At 42.1% G+C, this 18,876-nt stretch overlaps 1 protein-coding gene across 1 annotated transcript in view; it reads left to right on the top strand.

The window, feature by feature from the left end:
• The window catches only part of VAT1L (vesicle amine transport 1 like), a 126,268-nt gene that overhangs the window by 52,629 nt on the left and 54,763 nt on the right, over positions 1 to 18,876 (top strand). The window contains exon 3 of the mRNA XM_073605554.1: positions 5,672 to 5,887. Within this exon, the coding sequence (XP_073461655.1) occupies positions 5,672 to 5,887 (216 nt within the window). The remainder of the gene's footprint in view (positions 1 to 5,671; positions 5,888 to 18,876) is intronic.

The raw sequence follows: 18,876 nt of genomic DNA, 5'->3' as shown, positions 1-18,876 counted from the left end.
AAGTCGGTTTGGAAAATGTCAAGCACTTTTCTGCAGCAGAGAATGACATTTTCCGAACCGACATTGGGGCCCTGTATCTCGGGGCCACTTGGTGCTAGGAACCCCAGCTGGATATGTTGTAGTGATAGTTCTACTGGGTTTGCACACCAAATTTGGGGTTCCTAGCACCAAGTGGCCCCGAGATACGGGGCCCCAAAGTCGGTTCGGAAAATGTCATTCTCTGCTGCAGAAAAGTGCTTGACTCGAGTATAAGCCGAGGGGGGCATTTTCAGCACAAAAAAATGTGCTGAAAAACTCGGCTTATACTCGAGTACATACGGTAGATTGTCCCTTCTATTTCTGTATGTGGTTGATGGCACTGTAATTATTTTAACCACTTCAGCTCCGGAAGGTCTACCCCCCTTCATGACCAGGCCACTTTTTGCAATTCGGCACTGCGTTACAGTAGCCTCCCTGGCGGTATGATTATGTCAGATTTTTGCGTCTCAAAGCGGTACAATTGTTTTGCATAGAAATTTGGTGTTTCATATTGTAGGCCTGTAATTCAATAACACACTTAAATCTGTCCAAACAAGAGTCTAGTAAACATCCTGGGTATGATAAAGTTTGAAACACAAAATCGTAAATTATAATATAATAAATAACTATAAATAATTATAAAAAATAATAATATAATAATAATAAAATGAATTTCCCCACAATTCACTATCGCTCAATTCTGCAAGTGTTCTAATTTACTATTGCTGTTTTCTAGCTGCTCTAAAACCGCTTTTGACGTAAAGGAACGCTTTTTGGTTGCTATGGACAATCTCCAGTTTCCAGGCAGAAAGAACAGTATATATGATATAAAACTGCATGCAGGGCATTGGACAAAGCACTGGGGACAAAAGGGGATGTGAAATGATTTCATACAGGAATGTAATTTGTAATATTACAGTGATCAAAAAAAAATCTAATTTCTTCATCAATTTATGCCAATATGTATTCTGCTACATATTTTTGGTAAAAAAAAAAATCAAATCCCAGTAAACGTATATATTGATTGGTTTGCGCAAAAGTTATAGCATCTACAATCTATGGGATATATTTATGGAGTTTTCATTTATTCATTTTTTACTAGTAATGGCGGCGATCAGAGACTTATAGCGGGACTGCAATATTGCTGCGGACAAATCAGACGCCTAACTGACACTTTTGAGAACGGGGAAAGGGAGGTCAGACTTTGAATGAAGCACATAGGTGTACAACTATAATGTTGAATAATTAAATCAGTAATATAGGTACATTATAGTAGTCATGATAAATAATAGAATCTCCAATACAGTTCATATATATACACCAATATACATGTAGTAGAAACAAATTATCACATAAAAGTAGACAGTTAATATCACATAATACACATATGGAGAGTATCTAATAGAACACATGGTAGGTTGAAACACGGCATTTAACAGCTTTACGCGTTTCATGGATTGATCCAATCTTCAGGAGCATGCATGTGACTTGAGAGATGTAATATATGATAGTAGAAATATCTATAAGGTCTGACCCCACCAAGGAAAAGGGATGATAATGAAAAGTAAGAATAAAGATTGGACCCATAAAAGCCCCCACACTCTAAAAAATACAGACGTAACTGTATGATGAGAGTGTGGCACTAAGGACCGGAGACCCCCTAAGGGCATCCCCATCGGAAGCTGAGGTGGCATGGGGCAGCCCCAAGCCTGGCAAGGACACCATCCAAGGAGGGTAATTGATACTTTTTGGGAACAAGTGACACTAATACAGTGATCAGTGCTAAAAAATATGCACTGTCACTGTACTAATGGCACTGGTTGGGAAGGGGTTAACATCAGGGGAGATCAGTAGGTTGACTATGTGCCTAGCCTGTGTTTTTGTAGAGTGTGGGAGGTGCTTTTACTAAGGGAAGACATGGTTCCTTGTCACTGCTTTGCAGTAACACAGGATCCATGCCTTCCCTACTGACAGAACGACAGTCTGCCTTGTTTACATAGGCAGACTGCTGTTATCCCTGTGTATGAATGATCGGAGGGTGGCGGCAGACAATGAGGCCGCTGTGTATAATCACGGTGGGAGCGAGCCACCGGCGGTGCACATTTGCACCCTCTACCCGGAAGTGAAGGATCATGTATATATACGTGATCCTGCGCACAACAGCCACCCTGTAGCAGATATACCGCTACAGGGAGGTTGACAAGTGGTTAATAAAAAAAAAAAAAAAAATACATCTCAGTACCTTTTTCTTAATCGATATACAGCTGTCACATGACCCAGCTCTTTCCCAGCCTGCCTGCAGGAAACATAAGGAGAAGGAGCTTCTAGTCCTCTGCTGCCGTATTTAGGGTGTAACATGTAAAATGTTATTTTGTAGCAGTCCACCTCACCCCCTGATCACCTCCTTGTGACACCCACTGTCACATTTTAAATCACTTGCTGACCGGCTCCTGTACATAAACTGTATGTCGGCAGTTTGAAGATGGATATCTCGGTAACGGCAGCATTTGCTGCCACAACCGAGGTATCCATCTTTTGAGCCGGCGGTCCTGTTTACGATAATGGTGGTCTCTGCGGCAGATTCGCTGCAAGATCACCGTTATGGGTTATCCCGCGCCCTCCGCCACTTACCTGAGCCGTCGGCAGCGGCGGAGGTGATCGAGACCTGTCTGTGGCTGGGTATGGAGACGAGTGAGGGGAAGATGGCCCCCACCCGTCTCCATACTATAGCAGGGCAGAAGCAACGTCAAAATGTCACTTCCACCCATACGTCTTAAAGGCACATTTTTCTGTTGTCATTTTTTCAAATAAGAAAAAAAAAAAATTTTTTTCAAAGCACCCTGTCCCGACGAGCTCGCGCGCAGAAGCGAACGCATACGCGAGTAGCGCCCGCATATGAAAACGTTGGTCAAACCACACATGTGAGGTATCGCCGTAATCGTTAGAGCGAGAGCAATAATTCTAGCCCTAGACCTCCTCTGTAACGCAAAACATGCAACCTGTAGAATTTTTTAAATGTCGCCTATGGAAATTTTTAAGGGTAAAAGTTTGACGCCATTCCACGAGCAGGCGCAATTTTGAAGCGTGACATGTTGAGTATCAATTTACTCGGCGTAACATTATCTTTCACAATATAAAAAAAAATTGGGCTAACTTTACTGTTGTCTTATTTTTTTATTCAAAAAAGTGAAGTTTTTCCCCCCAAAAAAGTGCGCTTGTAAGACCGCTGCGCAAATACGGTGTGACAAAAAGTATTGCAATGACTGCCATTTTATTCTCTAGGGTGTTAGAAAAAAAAATGTATAATGTTTGGAGGTTCTAAGTAATTTTCTAGCAAAAAAAAATGTTTTTAACTTGTAAACACAGAGTCTGAAAAAGAGGCCTGGTCTTTAAGTGGTTAAAAACAGCTGCAGCCACATAGCCCCGGTATTCATTCACAGGAATCTGTGATGAAAAAACTATAAGTACCGTCTGTCACCGCAGCAAATGGACTTGTATTTTCAATCGATTGCAAGTGTGCTGATTTGCACTCGTAGTCTATTCACTCCTTTACAGCTCTGAAACTGGCAGCCTGTATGGAGGTACGGGCTCAGAACTGTAGGAAGAGTTTGCAGTAGCCCGATATTGCACCCGCAATCCACTGATCACAGGTGCAATGCTCTGCAGACTCCTAGGGAAAAAGATAATTAATGCAAATTCTTTTACTTGCAAAAACATGTGCATTTATTATTTTTTTAAAGGTGAACTTTGCCTTTAAATTGACATTGGGCCAGCTTGGTTAGGTGGAATTATGTCCCATTCAGAGGTCTGGCCTTGTCTATTCAGAGAATGCCTTGCTTTCACTGAAAAGAATAAAAGTCAGAGGTGCCAATTGAGTGACTCCCTGTGCTCCGTGTACAAAGTTCTCCCAAACAACATAATTCCTAGAGTTCTTCTTTAATCGGATTCCATCAATATTATTTTACATAAAAGGTTCTGTGTTGAAATTTTCTGTTGAATTGAACTTGAAGAGAAACTTTTTGTTTTGTGTCAGTATTACTGTTGCCTTTGTTTCCTAATTAAAGTAGTATTAAACTCAAAACTAAAAATGTAAAATATTGCAACTTACCAATCATCATGTGGTGGCTGCATTCGTTTTCTTTTTTTATTTTTTTCTAGGTTTTTTCCCCTCTGTTTTCACCTGGTGATCTGGCCAGTAACACACCTCCTGTATTAGAGTGTCTCCACTCTAGATGAATGAGCACAGGGGGCACAGCAGACAGCAGCATTGTCAGTGACAACAGTGATTGTAAAGCTTCTGATTTTATATTTTAAAAATAACAAACATGTTATACTTACCTGCTCTGTGCAATGGTTTTGCACAGAACAGCCCAGATCTTCCTATTTTTTAGACCCCCCGACGGCGGTTCTGGCTCCTCCTCCCTGCTGAGTGCCCCCAATAGCTAACCTCTTGCTATGGGGGCACTCGAGCAGGCTTGCTCCCGAGTCGCATTCCTATGAATGGACGTTGTCCACTCACACGCAGAGCTCTGCCCCCCCCCACTCTCTCCTTATTGGCTTACTGGCTGTGATTGACAGCAGCAGTAGCCAATAGCTTCCGCTGCTGTGTGAACCAATGAGGAGAGAGGGTCCCCAGAGAGCCGCTGCTCTCATGCACATCTCTGGATTGAGATGGGGCTCAGGTAAGTATAAGGTGGGGCTGGGAGGGAGCTGCACCCATAAGGTTTCTTTACCTTAATGCATAGAATGCATTAGGGTAAAAAACCTTCTGCCTTTACAACCACTTTAAAGCCCCCCACGGCCCTCCCTAAAACTTATCTGAGCCCCATCTCGAGCCAGCGATGTTCACGAGAGACTCGGATGTCCGGGACTCTCCTCATTGGCTGAGACAGCAGCGAAACGCCATTGGCTCCCACTGCTGTCAATCAAAGTCAGTGAGCCAATGAGAAGAGAGAGGGGGCAGGGCTTGGGTGCCCCCATAGCAAGCTGCTTGTTGTGGGGGCACGCAATAGGAGGGAGGGGCCAGAAGTGCCGAAGACGGACCCGAGAATAGGGGGATCCGGGCTGCTCTGTGCAAAACCACTACACAGAGCCAGTAAATATAACATGTTTGTTATTTTTAGACAACAAAAAAAAAGACTTTAGTATCACTTTAAATACATTAACAAATGAATGCCAAACCCCAGCTAATACTTTATTAGCAGTTACATTTTTCCTTTTGGGATAAAGATTTTATATAAACAAATAAAAGCTGACCATTGTAAGCACCACTGTCAGTGTTAAATGGTCTACCTCATTCCTCGAACTGCAAGAGATCTTTTTCTGTTGAAAAACAACAGACTTACTGGCTGGATCACCAGATGAAAATAGAAGAAATAAACCCTAAAAAAGGGAAATGAATGCAGCTATCACATCTAAGAATTGGTAAGCTGCAATATAATAAATGTTTTCTTATGCGTTTAAAACAGCTTACACACATTGAAAAGATTCCCTGAGCACTATGGGAGAGCACAGAAGGTCTGTGCATATATGTTTCTCTATCTCTGATTGAAACCAACTGAAACCAAGGCAGTGCAGAAAATTAGAAAATGTGATTTTTTTTTTATCAGTGGTTTGAAAGTAATCATTTTGTGTTATATTTTTTTTCCTCCAGATTGGGGACAGAGTTATGGCCTTTGTCAACTACAACGCATGGGCAGAAGTGGCCTGCACCCCTGCAGAGTTTGTCTATAAGATCCCAGATGGTATGAGCTTCTCAGAAGCAGCTGCCTTCCCTATGAACTTTGTCACAGCCTACATGATGCTCTTTGAGGTGGCCAATCTCAGGGAAGGGATGTCTGTCCTTGTCCACTCTGCTGGCGGAGGAGTGGTAAGTGATTTCTTTACAGCCCCATTCCGGGTAAAAATCGAAGTTTATTTATACATTGTATATGACTTAAAGTGATACTAAACACACACTGTTTCATTTACATTGTCCCTTTTATTTCTGTATGTGGAGGGTGCACTGTAATTATTTTAATTTAAAAAACATCGAAATACCTTTTTCATAATCGATATATTCAGCTGTCACATGACCCAGCTCTTTCCCAGCCTGTCTGCAGTGAAACATAAGCAGGAGGAGCTTATAGTCCTCTGCTGCTGGTCACATGTTCAAAATAAAAAAAAAAAAAACCTTTGGAAAAATAAATAATAAAAATAAATTAATAAATAAATAAATCATATTAATAAATTGTTAAATTGCCATACAAATGAATTCAAATCTTCAAATTTGTTGGCAGTATCATGGTATGGGTGGATTTCTGCCAGTCATAGGCTGTGTCACGCCACTCCTGCCTGTGTCTAAAGCCTCGTACACACGATCAGATTTTCCGACGGGGAATGTGTGATGTCAGGCTGTTGGTGGAAAATCCGACCGTTTGTATGCTCCATCAGACAATTGTTGTCGGACTTTCCGCGGACAAATGATGGCAGGTTTTAAAATTTTCCGCGGACAAATGTCTGTTGGATTTTACGAGCGTGTGTACACAAATCTGTCGGACAAAAGTCCAAAGTAAAAACACGCATGTTCGGAAGCAAGAATGAGGCGGAAGCGGTCGGTCTTGTAAACTAGCGTTCGTAATGGAGAATTAACATTCGTGACGTGGCAAATTACAGAATCTTGAAATGTAGCGCACAATTCTCTTCTTCTTTAATGGGATAATAATGAAGCTGCTTTGCTGGTGATACTGGTGGAGTTATTGCAAATTAATTTTCAAAGGCTTTTTTTTTTTAGTGATATCAACAATAATATTATTATGTTTTTTTTTTGGGCAAGTTATCACAACACCATTATCACGTAGTTTTTAAGATCAAAAATACAACTATGTTGGTGTCCCTTGTCAATTTTACATTGTATTTTTTTTTTTAATGTAACTGCCTACTCCCAAAACAGCCTGAATGAATGTCACCACATCCCGCAGATGGTAAACTGCAGCATATTCTATTTTTGTTACTGGGTTTAGATTTACACTTTCATTTCAGGGCTACAGAAGTTCTGAATAGGGGATCTAGCCAGCACCCAGCCTTTGGATGATCTGGTTTAACACAAGTTCTAAGTTTTTCCCTGTTTGTAGTCTTTGAATAGACAAAGCTAAGCTTTCAGTATTAAGTATCGTGAGAATGAACTCCTGATCCTCCATTCTGCAGATACATAAGCTGTTGCAGTCTTACAATTCTTGCTTGCTATATTTTGGTAAAGACAGAATTTTTATCTCAGTAGCCCCAATCGAATCACCTTCACTGTTTCCCCGGTTTAAAGCCCCTTTCTGCCAGCGGATCTACCTGCTCAGTAGGGGATCTCTCCACTGATCCCCACCAAGCCGGCTTATGACAGGTCTCTGTCCTCTCCACCAATGTAGAGTGCTCACAAACACAGCCTGCTTTTCCCTATGGGTGGTCGGATGTAAATGGACCACCTGTCTGTTTACATCCAACTGTCATCCGATCTGATCCAATAGATGGGGAACAGATCCCCCATCTGTTTTTGGAGGACAGGATCGGATCTGATGTCAGTGGGTGTCAACGGACACATGTCCATAGATGCCAATGGAGAATCTGATCAGGTCCGCCTAAAAAACTGACAGGTGGACTGCGGTCCGCCTGTGGGAAAGGGGCCTTAAGTGTAACTAAAAGCAAAACAGTTTTTTTTTGTTTTGGATAGAGTGAAGAGGGATTAGAACACCTGTCAGTTCTTAATTGCTGTCTGTGTCGCCTTCTCTGTTTGTCCTGTTTCCTGTTGAAAGTAAAAGAAAATCCCAAATTTTTGATTGACATCAGAACAGTAATAGAGGGGAAATCTTCCAGTGGGTACAATGGTTACTTTGGAGGGATTTCCTCTCACTTCCTGTTTTGCCTAAGAGACAGGAAGTGGAGGGTAATCTCCCCTATGGGACACAGATGGCAGAAAAGAAAATGGATGGGGTTATAATTCTTTTTTACTCTACCCAAAATTAACAAAAAAGTTTTGCCTTTCGTTACACTTGCTGACTGGCCTATATTAAAAATACGTATTTTTTTCTTTTTTTACGTTAAATAATGTGGTTAGCTAGCTGTCATAACCCCGGTATTTTTTTTTTTTTACTACAGGCGATTCTCTTTAAGATAAAAGTAGTCCCTTGGGTGGATTTTCAGCGGGATCACTTTTAAAAGCGGCAAATATGTAAACATGATTTAGCATTTAGTTGGACCATGCTATGGGGCTGATTTAAAGTCTCTCTAAAGCCTTAAAGTGGTTGTAAAGCCACTTTGTTATATTCCTAGAATCCCCTATATTCCATTAAGTTATGTACCCCAGTGTATGTTCTATATAAAAAAATATGCCATTTTATACCTTATTTCAGAGCTCCACTCGGCGCTCACATGACTGCTCTCCTCTTCCGATCTGACAACTACAGCGGAAGGGGCTGAAAATCCCCCGCTGACGTCAGCCAGATAGAGGAGGAGAGCGGTGGACGGTCACGTGAGCACCGAGGGGCGCCCTTTGATATAAGGTATAAAGTGGCATATTTTTTATATAGAACATAAACCGGGGCACATAACCAAATGAAACATAGGGGATTCTAGGAAGATTAAGTTATTTTAGCAGCAGGAGGGGAGAGGTAGGAAGCAGATCGGCAGAAACTAGCTGACAGGCAGGGAGGGAGGAGGAGAGCAGCGGATGACTGAGGCACTTAAACTGACCACGGTAATCATGGAGCAGCAGCCATGATAAACATGGTCAGTTTTTAGAGGGGAGGGCAGCACCAGGCAGGATCAGCCAGGTATTTTAGATTGTAGAAAGGGACAAATTACACAGCATTGTGCTGTTATTTATGCTTTAAAGGAACAGGATCCATATTTTTTTTAGAACAAAGAGGGGGATTTGGGACATTGAATGAAGCACAATAAAACACCTCCATCCCTATTTAGGGTAAAGAATAAAGGAAATTTGGGACTTTGAATGAAGCAATTGAATAGTGGAGGTATTTTTATCAATATAAAATTATTTATTAACATGTGTGTAAAAACAATGGTAAAATAATTTCATGCTTATATAAACAATCGTGCACAAAGCAAAACCAAGATGGATAACCGGATGCAAACATATCAACACAAAAACATGACAAATACATGGTATTGATGTAGATATATAAAACGGCAACATGCCCGATACTGGCATCTGTAGTCACATGGTATTTTTCTGATATTTTTTTTTTTTAGGGTAACAACCACTTTAAGGTTTTTCATCTTAATGCAATATGCATTAAGGTGAAAAACTTTCTCTGCTGCATCTCCCCTGCAGCCCCCCTTTTTCTTACCTGAGCCTGATCCGATCTAGCAATGTGCACGAGAGAACAGGCTCCTGCCGCTGTCTCCCTCCTCATTGTACAGATTGATATCAGCGACAATCAAATGTCAATCAAATGCTGTGACACGGGATCGGGGGGGGGGGCTGAGTCCCGCTGTCTGTGTCGATGGACGCAGCAGAGCTTGGGAGCAAGGACGCATGGATGCCCCTATGGAAAGCGGCTTTCTGTGGGGGCACCTACCAAAGAGGAGGGGCCTGGAGTGCTGGTGGGGGACCCCAGAAGAAGACGATTGGGGCTGCTCTGTGCAAAAGCATTGCACAGAGCAGGTAAGTGTAGACATGTTTGTGATTTTAATTTAAGAAAAACCCCGAAGGTTTAATATCTCTTTAACATTAATTACAATAAAGTATTTTTCTTAGTACAGTAGCCCAAACCAGCCAAACATTTAGCATTTTGTTAGATGAGAGAACATCAATTCCAACTGCTTGCTAAATGATTCACATTACTACTTGCCTAATTACGTATACACACTGATCAGCCATAATTAGGTGCTTTTGGCTGCGGACACGGGTCAGCATGGGCACCCTGACCGGTCTGCAGTTACACAGCCCCATATGCAACAAACTTCAATGCACCGTGTGTTCTGACACCTTTCTATTGAAACCAGCATTAACTTTTTCAGCAAATATTTAATGGGTATGTGGACGGGGGATTATGGCGGTGCTATAGTCAAATAGATTTCTCAAAGAGGAATAAACAAGAAAAAGTGTAAGAAGCAAAAAAATAATAAAAAATACAAAATTTATTGATAATCTAACATAGACAAAATATACATTACAAACAATTCATGTTATACTTAAAAAAAGAGATTATGGGTACATGTACTGTAAGTGACCCTAGGGATGGTAGAATGGGCCAGATGGAAAATGGCCGTTTAGAGGAGAAGGGCTCGATTTCCTACATGTTTCGCCAAGACATTGGCTTCTTCAGGGAACAGGAGCTCATAAGATAGATAAATAAAACAGTTCTGTGTAATAAACATGAAAAACATAGTAAGAACAATAATTTAACCAAACACTGCATGGTGTAGACAATAAAGAGTTAAAATTGTGGCTGGACATTTATGCGACCATAGGCTCCACACAAAATACCGATAATGCAAACATACCTGGGGCGTCAGTGCCCGAGAGGGGAAGGAGGAAAGGGGAAGGGAAAACACAGCCACCCAAGGGGATCCCCGTAAGGGAGCGGGCAGGTCGCGCCGTAAATTATGCCTGCAGGGGGCATACAGTAGACCTGGCAAAGGAATGTAAGGATAGCCATAAGTCATAATGCACTTGTAATAATACTCTAGAGATAAAGGATTGCACAACTGTGCATTATATTAAAAAGAATACATAAAATGTATATATATAAATATGAAATAAATATATCTATATCTCTAGAGGGGAGAGTGCAAACTTACATGTATGTTTAAAAACCGTAGAGAAACAAGGTCACGAGGTGCCTGTAGTAAGTGTGTGCACACAGCCAGGGAGAAAACATCAAAATTGGACCAGGTCTGCAATCCAATTAGACCAAGCCTAATTAAAGGAATGAATAACATTAAGGGTGTTGCTATTGGTAACTAGGGTCATATAAGGTAGATATGCCTGTACTTACTTAGTAATATCAGCTGTAGAGAGAAATTCTCATGGCAGCACATTCACAGGTAAGTAATATCTGTCCTGGGGTTAAAAGGGATGGAAATTACGATATGTCCTGTATAGGATGTAAAAGGACAAAAGGGAAAAAAAAGGGGAAAAAAAATCAAGAAAACGAAAGAGATGAATGTTTTAAGATGTATCTAAGCATAGGCAAGACTGCTGGAAAGAAGTCTGTTACCAAGTCCATCATGGTGCAGACAATGTTGCTTGAAAGGATCAATATTGACTAGCAAGGTAGAAGGCAGGTATCAAGATGGATCCTAAGAGATGTGTAAGAGCATAATAAGTAATTCATGTAGAGAACATGAAGTACAGGTATTTTGAAAGACAGGAGTTTACCTTGTAGCTGTGTGCAGAGCATATGCAGGCACGTCCCTCGTCCATCAAGGAACTGAGGGACTGGCCGGTTACTTGTATGCCCCCCACACCCGATCAGATAATGATCAGGTGTGCGGACGCTTAACGAGGGGTATCCACAGCTGCGCACTGCACGGTGCCTCGGAACTACGTGTTCCATCATGCACCGCGCGCGCATGCTCAGAACGTACGGACCGTGTGGCGAATGGGGAGGCGAACAACCCTGGAATGGGAGGTGCCAAGGTGTCGCCTCATCCAATCTGCCGATGGAGAAAGGGGGCCGAAAAGTCTGAGAACAGACGTGGGCACCCAGACTTTTCGGCCCCCTTTCTCCATCGGCAGATTGGATGAGGCGACACCTTGGCACCTCCCATTCCAGGGTTGTTCGCCTCCCCATTCGCCACACGGTCCGTACGTTCTGAGCATGCGCGCGCGGTGCATGATGGAACACGTAGTTCCGAGGCACCGTGCAGTGCGCAGCTGTGGATACCCCTCGTTAAGCGTCCGCACACCTGATCATTATCTGATCGGGTGTGGGGGGCATACAAGTAACCGGCCAGTCCCTCAGTTCCTTGATGGACGAGGGACGTGCCTGCATATGCTCTGCACACAGCTACAAGGTAAACTCCTGTCTTTCAAAATACCTGTACTTCATGTTCTCTACATGAATTACTTATTATGCTCTTACACATCTCTTAGGATCCATCTTGATACCTGCCTTCTACCTTGCTGGTCAATATTGATCCTTTCAAGCAACATTGTCTGCACCATGATGGACTTGGTAACAGACTTCTTTCCAGCAGTCTTGCCTATGCTTAGATACATCTTAAAACATTCATCTCTTTCGTTTTCTTGATTTTTTTTCCCCTTTTTTTTCCCTTTTGTCCTTTTACATCCTATACAGGACATATCGTAATTTCCATCCCTTTTAACCCCAGGACAGATATTACTTACCTGTGAATGTGCTGCCATGAGAATTTCTCTCTACAGCTGATATTACTAAGTAAGTACAGGCATATCTACCTTATATGACCCTAGTTACCAATAGCAACACCCTTAATGTTATTCATTCCTTTAATTAGGCTTGGTCTAATTGGATTGCAGACCTGGTCCAATTTTGATGTTTTCTCCCTGGCTGTGTGCACACACTTACTACAGGCACCTCGTGACCTTGTTTCTCTACGGTTTTTAAACATACATGTAAGTTTGCACTCTCCCCTCTAGAGATATAGATATATTTATTTCATATTTATATATATACATTTTATGTATTCTTTTTAATATAATGCACAGTTGTGCAATCCTTTATCTCTAGAGTATTATTACAAGTGCATTATGACTTATGGCTATCCTTACATTCCTTTGCCAGGTCTACTGTATGCCCCCTGCAGGCATAATTTACGGCGCGACCTGCCCGCTCCCTTACGGGGATCCCCTTGGGTGGCTGTGTTTTCCCTTCCCCTTTCCTCCTTCCCCTCTCGGGCACTGACGCCCCAGGTATGTTTGCATTATCGGTATTTTGTGTGGAGCCTATGGTCGCATAAATGTCCAGCCACAATTTTAACTCTTTATTGTCTACACCATGCAGTGTTTGGTTAAATTATTGTTCTTACTATGTTTTTCATGTTTATTACACAGAACTGTTTTATTTATCTATCTTATGAGCTCCTGTTCCCTGAAGAAGCCAATGTCTTGGCGAAACATGTAGGAAATCGAGCCCTTCTCCTCTAAACGGCCATTTTCCATCTGGCCCATTCTACCATCCCTAGGGTCACTTACAGTACATGTACCCATAATCTCTTTTTTTAAGTATAACATGAATTGTTTGTAATGTATATTTTGTCTATGTTAGATTATCAATAAATTTTGTATTTTTTATTATTTTTTTGCTTCTTACACTTTTTCTTGTTTATTCCTCTTTGAGAAATCTATTTGACTATAGCACCGCCATAATCCCCCGTCCACATACCCATTAAATATTTGATTATTTTGGGGATGAGGTGCTGCATCCTTTGGTACCATCTAGCCACCCTTACACCTTTTTCAGCAGTTTGAGCTCCAGTAGCTCTTCTATTGGATCAGACTACCTGGGCCATCCTTTACTCCATACGTGTATCAGTGAGCCTTGGCCGCCCACGACACTGTCACCGGTTTACTGGTTTTCTGTCCTTGGAGCACTTTTGGACGGTCCTGACCACTGCAGACCAGGAACATCCCAGAAGATCTGCCGTTTTGGAGTTGTCCTGAGCCCATTGTCCAGCCATCACAAATCTTTACACTTGGCCATTTTTCCTGCTTTCAACACATCAACTTCAGGGACAACATGTTCCCTTGCTGACTAATATATCATGCTGACTTTCAGGTGCCATTGTTACAAGATAATCAACGTTATTCTCTTATTCTCTGGAGGAGGACTAGAGGAGGGCTGGAGTCAGCTGAATGCTGAAAACCAGGGGAGGTAGAGATGAGGGGGTGCCGTGGCTACACAGAGAGGTGCAGGATCTATATGAGGAATTCTGTCCTCCTCTCTGCTTCCGATTGCTGAGACAAGGGGTAAAGGCAAGCCTCTCCGTGGCTGCACAGAGAAGCACAAGATCTGGTGGAGGAGTTCTGTTCTCTCTGTTGCTGACCACTGAGATAAGGTGGGGATGTGGACAAGACAAGGGGGTGCCATAGCTGCAGGGTGAGAGGTGTGAGGCCCACATGAAATGACCTGAAGGGCCGGATTTGGCCCGTGGGCCTTCTGTTTAACAAATGTGTTGTAGGGTGTTCTAGAATTGTATCATAGTCATGACCAGTAATTTGTTCCTGTTGAAAGAATTGTTTTGTATCTGTAAAAAACATAATCTAGTTGTAGTAGAAGCATGTCTAGTTGGTGAAGTCCTGTTGGAGGTCTGGCCTATGTCTGGTCTGTGTTGAGTGTGATAGAATAGTATTATAATTATATCTAGTGGTCAGATCCTGTGTAATGTGTGAAGATTTACAGTGTGTGTTCAATGTAGAATTGTATTATACTTAAAGACAATGGCCAGTCCAATGAATATGCTTCTCACAAAAGATGAAACCACTCCTAATACTTGTGCAATCCTCATCTCCACCATGCAGGTGCTCACTCCTCTGGGGATCAGTCCTCCTGCACACCATTCAGCAAAGTTCTGGAGAACAAATGCTAGTGTGTATAGAGCCCAAAAGGTGCATATCTACTGCCCTCAGGAAGAAACACACATACAGAATGTGTTTATAAAAAATGTATTTTTATTACAACATGATATTAAAAGAAAGGGTTAAACAACCCAGAGTAAAAACTGTTTGAGTAGATATACCACCCCCCCACCCCCCCCATACACCTTCCCTTTAAGACACTTATATACTGCTGGAAATACATTTCATGTTCTATAGATGGTGGTGAGGTATATAGTCCCAATGCGTTTCATAAATTGGGCTTCTTCATGGGTTCAAGGGTGCAACTGCTAAGAAAAATATATAAGAGTTGACATATACATACTGAAAAACATAATATAATACATAAAGAAACGTTGTCATGCATGTTACTCATAATCCAATATCTTCCAACGATCAAAAAGAAATTACTACTCGTACATTACCCTAAGCATCCCTCCCAACAAAGTGCAATACAGTGGAACCTTGGTTTATGAGTAATGTGATTAACGAACGTTTTGAGAGACGAGCAACTTTTTTTTTTTAAATTTTGACTCAGTTTGCGAGTGTTGTCTTGCAAAACGAGCAGAAATCAAGCTAATGGGGTGTGTAGTACCACATTTGGCCAGAGGTGCGGGGGGGGGGGGGGGGGGGGGGGGGGCGCCGGTGACACTCGGAACGGTTTGGAGCCCTTCAGAAATACTCGGAATCATTCAGAAATACTCAGTTCCCGAGTGTTTTCGAGCCTTTCCAAGTTCAGCCGAGCTGTCCCAGAGTATTTCCAAGGCTCTCCGGCGCCTCCCCCCCACCTCTGCCCACATGCGGTATTGCATGCAATAGAAGTCAATGCAGAACAAATTATCTTAGTTTCCATTGACTTCTATGGGGATACTCGCTTTGATATGCGAGTGCTTTGGATTACAAGCATTCTCCTGGAACGGATTATGCTCGTAATCCAAGATTCCACTGTAGTGCTTTCTACAAAGTGCAATCAGTGCTCCAAATCTTTTTATGTGTGATAAGGTGCCGTGCTCCCCTTTTGTGCCCTCACTCACCAAATTGTGTAAATGCGGCTGTCACAGATGAACGCTCAGATATCTTTTCTCCAGCTTCCCCACTGAACTCAGTGATGTCATCACTGCATCCTTGTTCTTCTCTATGAGATCATGACTGGTGGGAGGAGCCATCAGAGCATTGTACATAGCTTCCTGAAAACAGCACCCTGCCTCAGTACTCCGCACAAGAGCCCCGATTCAAACCGTGGGCTGGATAATGGAAGGTGTTTTGCAAATATCAAAATGCCTTGATGAATAAATGTCAGTCTGGAAAACTGGATGTTCCTAGGCAGACTGTATCTATATTCAAAGTACTCTTCAGCAGGAACCGGCCAAGATTTGAACCGTTAATGGGCAGGCTGAATGTACCAAGTTTATCAATCGATTATCGAAAAACCTCTTGCAGTGCAGCAGCCCCCCAGTGCCCCCGTTTTACTTACCTGAACCCTGTTTTTCTCTCGCCGGGGATGAGTACAGCAGCTCTAGCCGGTGTCTCGCGTCCTGATTGGCTAAATTGATAGCAGCGTAGCCATTTGCTCCCGCTGCTGTCAATCAAATCCAATGACGCGGGGGGCGGGGCTGAGTTATACATTTGGCAGCTATGGACGCAAGGTAACCCCCTTGGGAGAGCGCTTCTCCTAGGGGGTTATCTGATGCGGGGAGGAGCCGCTGGGGGACCCCAGATGAGGATATTCGGGGCCACTCTGTGCAAAACGAGCTGCACAGTGGAGGTAAGTATGACATGTTTGTTAATAAAAAAAAAACAAAGAAACCTTTACAATCACTTTAATGCATAGAATGTTCTATAGAATAGAACCTTCTGCCTTTACAACTACTTTAACCGCTTCAGCCCCGGAAGATTTGGCTGCTGAATGACCAGGCTGTTTTTTGCGATTCGGCACTGCGTCAATTTAACTGACAATTACGCGGTTGTGCAACGCTGCACCCAAACAAAATTGATGTCCTTTTTTTTTCCACAAATGGAGCTTTCTTTTGGTGGTATTTGATCGCCTCTGCAGTTTTTATTTTTTTCGCTATAAACAGAAAAAGAGCGACAATTTTGAAAGAAATACAATATTTTGTACTTTTTGCTATAATAAATATCACATTTTTTTTTTTTAAAAAAAGCTAATTTTTTCTCACTTTAGGCCGATATGTATTCTTCTACATATTTTTGGTAAAAAAAAATCGCAATAAGCGTATATTGATTGGTGGTATTTAATCATTTTTTACGCTATAAACAAAAAAATAGCGACAATTTTGAAAAAAAAACACAGTATTTTGTACTTTTTGCTATAATAAATATCCCCATTTTGTTTTTATAAAAGCTAACTTTTCTCAGTTTTGGCCGATACTTATTCTTCTACATATTTTTTGTAAAAAAAAAAATCGCAATAAGCGTATATTGATTGGTTTGCACAAAAAAAGATATAGCATTTACAAAATAGGGGATAGATTTATAGCATTTTTATTATTATTTATTTTTTTTACTAGTAATGGCGGACACATCGGACAATTTTGACACATTTTTGGGACCATTGTCATTTATACAGCGATCAGTGCTATAAAAATACCCTGATTACTGTGTAAATGTCACTGGCAAGGAAGGGGTTAACACTAGGGGGCAATCAAGGGGTTAAATGTGTTCCCTTCTATGTGTTTCTAACTGTGGGGGGAGGGGACTGACTAGAGGAAATGACGGATCGTGGTTCCTAGCTATTAGGAACACATGATCTGTCACTCCTCAGAACAGAACAGGGATTTGTGTGTACTAATGACACTGGCTGGAAAGGGGTTAACATCTAAGGGTAATCAAGGGGTTAAGTGTGTACCTAACAATGTGTAATGTGTGCTGCTTTTGCAGGGAGAAGAACCAGACACAGCTTGTTCCCTCTGTGTGTTTGTCAACACGGGGCTCTGGGCTGCGATTGGATACAGCCGATCAGCAGGTCTCAGCCATGAATCATTGGCTGAAACCTGATGACAAAATCCCAGGGGTGGAGGGAGGGGGCAAGCCCTGAACCCAGAAGAAGGGAGCGACATACATGTACTTTGCTGTGCCTGTACCAGCTACCTGCTTGCCGCAAAATGCAATAGAGAAAGATGATTCTACGTGACCTCCAGCCAGGAGATAAGGCAGGCTCTGGTGGAATTATTGCAGCTTTCAATTTACACTGTGAGCTTCTCACAGTGTGCAGTGAAATCAGAGTTAGCAATTTCAGTCCAGGAGAGGAGCCGATACAACTGTACAAGACTTAAAGGGGTTGTAAAGTCTCATGATTTTTCACCTTAACCACTTGCCGACCAGCCGCCGTCATTATACAGCGGCAGGTCGGCACGATCCCGCGAACCGTCATAGCTATAGCAGGCTGCACAGCGAAGGTACCGATGCTCGTGGCCGATGACCGCCGGCCACGAGCGATCAAGAGCACGAGAGACAAAGCACGGAAGTGTGTGTGTAAACACACAAATCCCTGTTCTTTTTTGAGAGGAGCGACAGATCGTGTGTTCCTATTAGCTAGGAACCACGATCCATCACTTCCTCTAGTCAGTCCCCTCCCCCTTCAGTTAGAACACACCTAGGGAGCACAATTAACCCCTTGATCGCCCCCTAGTGTTAACCCTGTCCCTGCCAGTGACATTTTTCCAGTAATCAGTGCATATTTATAGCACTGATCGCTGTATTAATGCCAATGGTCCCAAAAATGTGTCAAAATTGTCCGATATGTCTGCCACAGTGTCACAGTCCTGATAAAAATCGCAGATCGCCGCCATTACTAGTAAAAAAAAAAAATAATAATAAAAATGCTATAAATCTATCCCCTATTTTGTAGACGCTATAACTTGTGCAAACCAATCAATATACGCTTATTGCGATTTTTTTCTTACAAAAAATATGTAGAAGAATAAGTATCGGCCAAAACTGAGAAAAAATGTGCTTTTATAAAAACAAAATGGGGATATTTATTATAGCAAAAAGTACAAAATACTGTGTTTTTTTTTTCAAAATTGTCGCAATTTTTTTGTTTATAGCGCAAAAAATAAAAACCGCAGAGGTGATTAAATACAACCAAAAGAAAGCTCTATTTGTGGGGAAAAAAAGGACGTCAATTTTGTTTGGGTACAACGTCGCACGACCGCGCAATTGTCAGTTAAAGCGACGCAGTGCGAAATTGCAAAAAATGTCCCGGTCATTCAGCAGCCAAATCTTCCAGGGCTGAAGTGGTTAATGCGTTGTATGCATTATGGTGAAAA

The sequence above is a fragment of the Aquarana catesbeiana genome, linkage group LG11 (genome assembly GCF_042186555.1).
Source record: "Aquarana catesbeiana isolate 2022-GZ linkage group LG11, ASM4218655v1, whole genome shotgun sequence".
Taxonomy (NCBI): domain Eukaryota; kingdom Metazoa; phylum Chordata; class Amphibia; order Anura; family Ranidae; genus Aquarana; species Aquarana catesbeiana.
Note: the sequence above shows the minus strand (reverse complement) of the source record. Positions and strands in the feature narration are given on the sequence as shown.